Here is a 7,102-nt window from a genome sequence, read left to right on the forward strand (position 1 = left end):
AAAAAGTAGCTGTTGAGCAAATCTTTCAGAAAAAGAGCATTGTGTTTAAATGATGGATTTGAGTGGACATAATAGTGGAGATACTTCCTCCAATGGCCCCCTGAGATCACCTGTCTCTGTGTGTCTAGTTGCAGGACTTCCGTATCTATAGCCAGGAAGTGGTGGAGTTTGGTCAGAAAGTGTCTTTCCTGCTTCTCCTGCCACCTTCAGATGAAGTGTGCACAGCTCCTGGTCAGAATAACCCATACTCCCCCCGCTCTGGCTTCCTCACACTGCCCCTGCAGATCTTTGAACTGGGTCAGTATTTCAGATTTTTGGCAGAAATGGCAATTCTGACACTAACTGCTCTTTCCACATCTATATGCTCCTCCTGTGTTTAACATTCATTCTTGTACATTTATGTTTCCTTGTTGGATTCCCTTTTTTCCACAGTCCACTTTAATGCTTATTGCCCCAGTTTCATTGGCCAGTACTGCAGAGTGTCGGCTTTGCTGGAACTGGAGTCCCTCATGTCCCAGCAGGCCCTAAGGGAGGCCTTCTCTGAGGCCGAGCTCCTCGCTGCAAAGAAGAAACATCAGCAGGTCCAGGAGCACATGCAGGTAACTTAACACAGCTATATAGATACAACATATTATTACTGAGATCATCTATTATGATCTTGTTGCCTGCACAACAGCAAACGGAGGAGGTGTGGCGTGACGCGAGGTGGATCATGGACGCCCTGCAGTATGCCCGCTACAAGCAGCCAACAGGAGGCATCTCCATAAGCTGGATAATTGACTTCTCCAAGGAAGTGTTGCCCGACAAGCCTCCGTCCACCTCCTTTCAGCCAGACTTCATGCCCTCGCCCATGCCTTCGCCCGAACCCTGCTGCAAACACTCAGGTCTGAATCAACTTTTGCAACAGAAACATGTCGGTTATTTGCTGCTGTTATACATGTAGGATTCTTTATATGCGATTTAGAATAATGATGTTTTTTACTTCCTCATACACAATATCAATGCAGTATAACTACAAGCACATTTTCTTCACATTCAGCAGATTTCACCGGACTATCAGATGAGGAGGGCTCCTCTGAAGTCTTCCTCACCACCGACAGTGACTACGACTCCAGCCGAGCGCAGAGTCCCCGTGAGCTGGACCTGTTGCCCCCCTCACCGCTCTCCTCATCTGCGCCACTGGAGTCTCGTGGTTTCCTGCGCAGTGACGGAAGCGGCTCTGGAGGAGGGATGTGTCTCGGCGGGGGTGGGCGCGTGGCGGGGTCGCTCAGGGACTCCACGCCAGACGTCCTCCAGGCTTCGGAGCCGCAGCACGGGAGGGAAGGTGAGCGCTGTGGCGGAGGGGTTCGGTGCGGAGTGGAAAGGCGAAGGGGGGGCCCGGAGCTTTTTGACAGTGACTTCATCCTGCCCAGCAGGCAGATCGAGCTGCTGCACATCACAGAGAAGAGACAGGCCTTCTGTGTGAGAACCAGCAGCCTGGAGTTCCCTTCCACCACCTCAGCCCACCAGCCTTACTCCTACCACACCACTTGCCCCTCACCCTCCACCTCGCCACAGCGGAGATGGCCCAGGCCCTCGTCAGTGGACCGGTGTTGCTCGGCTGAGCGCTGCCTACCACAGCTTCCACCAGCACGTACTTTATCAGAAGACAGCGGCACACAGAGACTCTCCTCGCGATCACCCGCTGCCCTCAGGAAAGGCTGTCATGCCACACTCAGAGTGTACCCACAGTACCCCACAGGCCTGCCTAAGGAGACCAGTGTTAAGGTATAGATCCGATCTGGCACGTTGAAGCAGTTCACCTTTAAACTGCTGCTGTGTTTGTGCCAACAGTCTCATCATCTCCTCCTGTGTTTCAGCTTTGTGCAACTCCAGGAACGTCAGCGCGGGAGATGATCCAGCTAGTGGTGCAGGAGATGAACGTTGTGTCGCGGCGCATGCTCGGAAGCGGCGGCGGCGGTGAACAGGAGCCGTGTGTGTACTACAGCCCTGAACAGTTGAAGCACTTTGGCCTCGTGCTCGTTGTGGACAACAGAGAAAAGTGGCTTCAGGATGATTTCTGTCCCCTGGAGCTCCAGAACCCCTGGCTCAGGGGAAAACTGTGCGTTCGCATGAAGGAGTATTCACCACTAGCGCTCAAACACAGCCGGGCCACCACAGTGTGACAGGTCCACAAGAGAAAATGAGATGATAAAAACTTTAAGAGTTCATGCCAGATTCTCTCTGAATAAATGTGTATGGAAATGAAGGAACAGGCTCCTAAACTCTCTCCCTAACTCTGGTGTGAACAACTGCAGCTATAAGTTGTCTATTCTCCGCTGTGTTCTTGTTATCTGACACGCTTCTGTTTCCATGACGTGTTCTCCCGTTCACTGGAACTTTTTTTTCTATGAACATCAGAGACTCCCACGTGGACGCCAAATGAACCAAATGGAACAATGAGAAAATGTGTTTTTTGTGCTGTCAGGAATCATTTGTAAAAACGATTGTGATGCTGAGCGAGATTAATAGAGCGTCACTCTGACTTCTGGCACGATCGACGGCACATTGGGCCGTGCGCGTTGCCAAAACGACACGGGCAGCATCATCCGACCCCGCCACACGCGGGCACAGCTTTTGCTATGAACTCTCTCATTGTGTCATTCCCAAAGAGCTGTCGGCTGCAGCCGCCCGGCCCCGCGTCCCCAGGATGTGGGCTCTGGACCGGGCCCAGAGGGCCAGGAAGGAAGGGAGAAGTACAGAGGGGGGCTGGCCTCGCCGCTTGAGGACGCAATCGGCCCGGCGATTTGGCCCGTCAGGTTGTCACTCAACTGCTCTTGGCCACTGTGTTGTCGAGTAGCGAAGCAGCCAAGTGAGGGAGAGAGAGCTTAATGGAGAGTGAGAGAGGAGGAGGAGGATGAAGGTTGCATCTTTCAGAACCTGGCACTGATTCTCCGGTGCTCTTTTTCTCCCTTGTGCAGCAGTAGAATCTTTGTATAGTAGACTCAGTCGTAGTGTAGCTAACAAATACTCATGTTGTGAAGTAACACAAAATAAAACCAGCTCATTTGGATTTTCACAACAGAGAAAACACAAGCAATACTTGAGTTTTGTTTTTCTAATAGATGGAGAAAAAAAAGCATGTTAACCTTCCAGAATTGTGCCAAGTACCTCTTAAGTACTGTAGTTCATGCTGTGCTAAAAGTGAACTAGTTCAGTGTTTTGTTGTGTTTGGTTCAGTGGTATTCCCAGATGCATCAGAACGTGGTGCCCACAGGTCTAGAGCCGGTGTCCCAGAGGGATTCTCCTGGGAAAGGGACGACTCCAGTTGTTAAGAGGCCGGTGTTTGTTAGCAAAGGAACATATTGTATATTCCAGACTTCAAATTAAGTTATATATGCAAGGACGAGATGGTTAAAAATACATTTCAGCCTATGAACAAACCGCTACGACCTGCAATGACCGATGGAGAATATTAATGTCAAATGTAAAAACAAAAACAATGATGATGAGAAACTTCAGATGCACACAGAGCCAGGTCTTTTATTGGTGATGGAATGATATCCATCTACATCCATGCAAACATAATTTGTAGTTAATTTGATTTATTCGAAGGCTCTCGTCAATCAACAAAGCATCAATAAACATTTCATTATTATTATTATTTTAAATTTTCTCCCTCCTGCTTTAGATATAATCTAATCCAACAACATTGTCACACTCAGTCCGTGTGGTCTATATGTGGATTATGTCCATCAGCAACACTGATGCACTATTATATTTTTGGAATGAATAGCATTGCTTCTAACAACACAATACATAAGGCCTCTTAACAATCTAAACCATCCTTTTTGGGCTTTTTTTTGGGAACCAAGTTTAGATTCCTCTGCTCACACCATCCAGTCTGTGAAGCCTCACAACTTTACTTTGGTTTACATCAAACTCCACATCTCCAGCTGCAGGCTGCTGTGTTGTCTCTTTATTTTTATCTGTCAGCATATGATTAACATTTTCTAACGCAGCAACATCTTGGCGTTATCATAACCTGCAGCGTTTCCAAATGTAGCACCAGAAAGGTCCAAAAGAGGAGCGTTTGATGAGTGATGTCAGTGGACCTGGCCTCCGTTATTGTAGCGTTTTAGGTTCCTGTCACAGGGAGAGCTCACCCTCTCTCTCTGTGCGTACAGAGTTTAGTTTCCTTCCACTTTCAAAGATGTGTTTACGTGTGACTACTGTATAAAGATGTCTTAAGACAAACTGATGTTATAAGTTGTAATTGTTTTTACTAATGGCTCGAACTGTTGTGTTAGCGCTTAGATGTCTTCTTTATTCACGTTGTTAAAAGCCGTTTTTACGAGGGACATCTGCAAAAACAACTCACACAACCAGAAACTGAACCATGTACAGAGACAAACAAGTCCAGGGGATGAATGTACTGTATCTGCCCTAAATGTGAAAGTAAGTGAATGTGGGACTGTCATCACTACTGAGGTCAAAGGTCAGTGAAGTTATAGGCAAGCGTCTGTCTTTAGATTAAGCTAAAGGGGAAGAGGGGGTTTATATTCCCTTTCCACTTGAAAAATAAAGTAAAGCCCCATGTTTACAAGGAGCTGTTGGCAGATCCATCAGGCGAAGTCATGAAGGAGACATCACGTCACTTTTTTAAAATCTATTTTTATTGAACAATAAATGAATATTACAAAATAAATGCCATGGTTGTTTACGAGGGTTTTCTTCTCTTTTAACAGATCACCGCACACGAGTGTAGGAAGTTTCTAACCTTCATGTGAGTCCCACTGCGCCATAACAACATCTTTTATGTGATACTGACCTTTTTACACTTCCTGTTTGAGAGATAAAGTGCACGCATTAACTGCCCGACATTGTCTTGGGGTGAGAGCTGAAAGTGTCCCTGGGATTTATGATATATTTTGGCACACCTCATCCACCATGAGGATCATAACAAGCTAATATTTCAAGTGCGTGCAGATTGGATTTTCTTTGGGGCTTATTCTTTTAGTTTGGAGTTTCATCCACACGTATGATACACACCCAAACGCGGCCTGTTAATCTGATACGAATGAAAGTAAATGACAAATAGAGGGCACTTGTTCCTACAGATGCTATATTGCAATGACCTCATCAGTGTTTGCCACTTGATGAAAATGAATGGTGGGCAGCTGCAGACTGAATCTCCCAGAATAAGTGGTGGCCATGGCCACATGAAGCCTGCAGCACTCTCACCAGGGATGAACAATGATGTTACTATTGCCGATGTTGATGGAGGTTTTATTTTGTAACAGGTTTGAATAGAGTGTAGGTTTGGCATTAGGAAAATACTTGACATAATGACACCCCCTCCACCAGTTTCAGGGTGATGTGCATTACGTCAGCTCTACATGTTCAATGCAGCACTGTAAAGGTGAGATATGCATGCTTGTAAAAGTACGTTGAATACAAAAATAAGGTATAGATGCCTTTTTTTATGAGTTATTGAAATAGAGTTTTTCAGTGAGAAACAACTGTGTTTCTCAGACAATAAGAAAATCTCTCCGGTCCTGTATCAGATGAATGATCTTTTTTCAGAACTAAGACAACGAAGGCATTCATCCTCACTGATACGACACTTTATTTTGATAGTCTCCCTTTTCACTACCCCAGTATGTGTGTGTTACTGGGTGTATGCCACTGTGACCACACCCTACAGTGATGTCACAGTGTCCCGGATTGCACCTGTGCATCACTGCAGCCAGATGTTGAACCCAATGTTAGAATGAATTTACATAATTATCTTGCTAATACAAATTGTCCAGTTCACATACATATTTACTGTTGAAAGCTCACTTGTCCAAATAAAGACATTCTTTTTAGAATAAAAAAAAAAGGATCTAAAAATATCTGCATAAATACAGGCAGAAACATAAATAAGCTTCATGTTGCCAGCTCTGTAATTACACAGTTTGAGTTTATGTTTAGTTGAATCGTGATCCCGGGGTTGCAATCTGGCTCGCCAGGTTGCTTTCAGCAGGCTCATATCACACCGCTCCCTTGCTAGCGCCATGTGTTTTTTCAGCCCTTGAGCAAATAAAATGCTGCATGCTTCCCTGTCAACAGATCCTACAAACACTAATGTGCAGATGGACGCACAAACACACGTGCAAACACACATCGGTGCACACAAGCGGCATATACTCAGGAATCCTGATATTTAGATGTGTGAATGTGTATGTATGCCACGTAGAGGATTTACACTTTTGTACTATATCAAGACAAAATCACACACACTTTCCCAAGCAGCTTATCATACACACATAATCCCGTGAGGCGTCCTTGCCGACGCGCTACGCCTTTAAGAGCAGCCCTTTACCGTTTATTGACAGTAACTTAAGAATTGTACTGGAATTTTGACACCTCCTAATTTTAAACCTTCTGACTCCAGGAGGACCCGAGCTAAATATAAACCCTGGCATACAGCTGAATGCCTAAAAAGAAAACATTCCCAAAACACCCTGAATAGTGGCTATTCATGCACTTAAAAGAAGTCCAAAGTGGCGTGTGTGAGAGCAGCGACTCGTGACTCATCAAAATATCTGCAGCGACAAAGGGAAGTCTTGGACATTCATTCGATCAGGGAGGGGGGGGGGATTTCGTCAGCACCTCCCCTGGCAGTTGAAGCAGGTGGCCGTTAACGGGAAGAGTCACTGCTCGGTGCACATGAGCCCGTCCTCCGGTGTGTGTACATATAAACCGATCCGCCTGCAAAACAGCAACCAATGTCTCCTGAAAGTGAGAAAGGCTCTAATCTCCTCCGGCTCAGAGTGCCCCACCTCTGCGCTCTTTAACTTGACCCTTCCTGAGTTCGTTTAGAATTATGGGCCAAAGGGTGGCCTTGGCTTGATAACCCTACTGACACACACACACATACACACACACACACACACACGCACGCACACACACCTTCAAGCTTACATAACATCAGAAAAAGCCACACTTACCCAACCTATTCAACTGTCGTATGCCCCAACATGTGACAGGACACAGACATGAATTGCATGTGCTGATCAGTCAAACAGGTTCATTGCACACAACACACACTTCTCTCATGTGCTTGAACTTCACGCTA

At 46.1% G+C, this 7,102-nt stretch overlaps 1 protein-coding gene across 8 annotated transcripts in view; it reads left to right on the forward strand.

Annotated features, from left to right (window-relative positions):
• Positions 1–4,646, forward strand: part of ankfn1b (ankyrin repeat and fibronectin type III domain containing 1b) — a 117,785-nt gene extending 113,139 nt beyond the window's left edge. For 5 of the 8 annotated variants that reach the window (XM_068583146.1, XM_068583145.1, XM_068583143.1 and 2 more), the window contains 5 exons: positions 129–297; positions 433–599; positions 677–884; positions 1,040–1,767; positions 1,860–4,646. In XM_068583146.1, coding sequence (XP_068439247.1) covers positions 129–297; positions 433–599; positions 677–884; positions 1,040–1,767; positions 1,860–2,165 — 1,578 coding nt within the window. In that variant the 3' untranslated portion in view covers positions 2,166–4,646. Of the gene's footprint in view, positions 1–128; positions 298–432; positions 600–676; positions 885–1,039; positions 1,768–1,859 lie in introns of those variants that run through there. The other 3 variants (XM_068583147.1, XM_068583148.1, XM_068583144.1) reach the window with 3 other exon arrangements.
• The last annotated feature ends 2,456 nt before the right edge of the window (positions 4,647–7,102 follow it).

Source organism: Clinocottus analis, unplaced genomic scaffold, assembly GCF_023055335.1.
Source record: "Clinocottus analis isolate CAN_PGR_092001 unplaced genomic scaffold, fCliAna1.0.p SCAF_19, whole genome shotgun sequence".
In the NCBI taxonomy this organism is placed as follows: Eukaryota; Metazoa; Chordata; class Actinopteri; order Perciformes; family Cottidae; genus Clinocottus; species Clinocottus analis.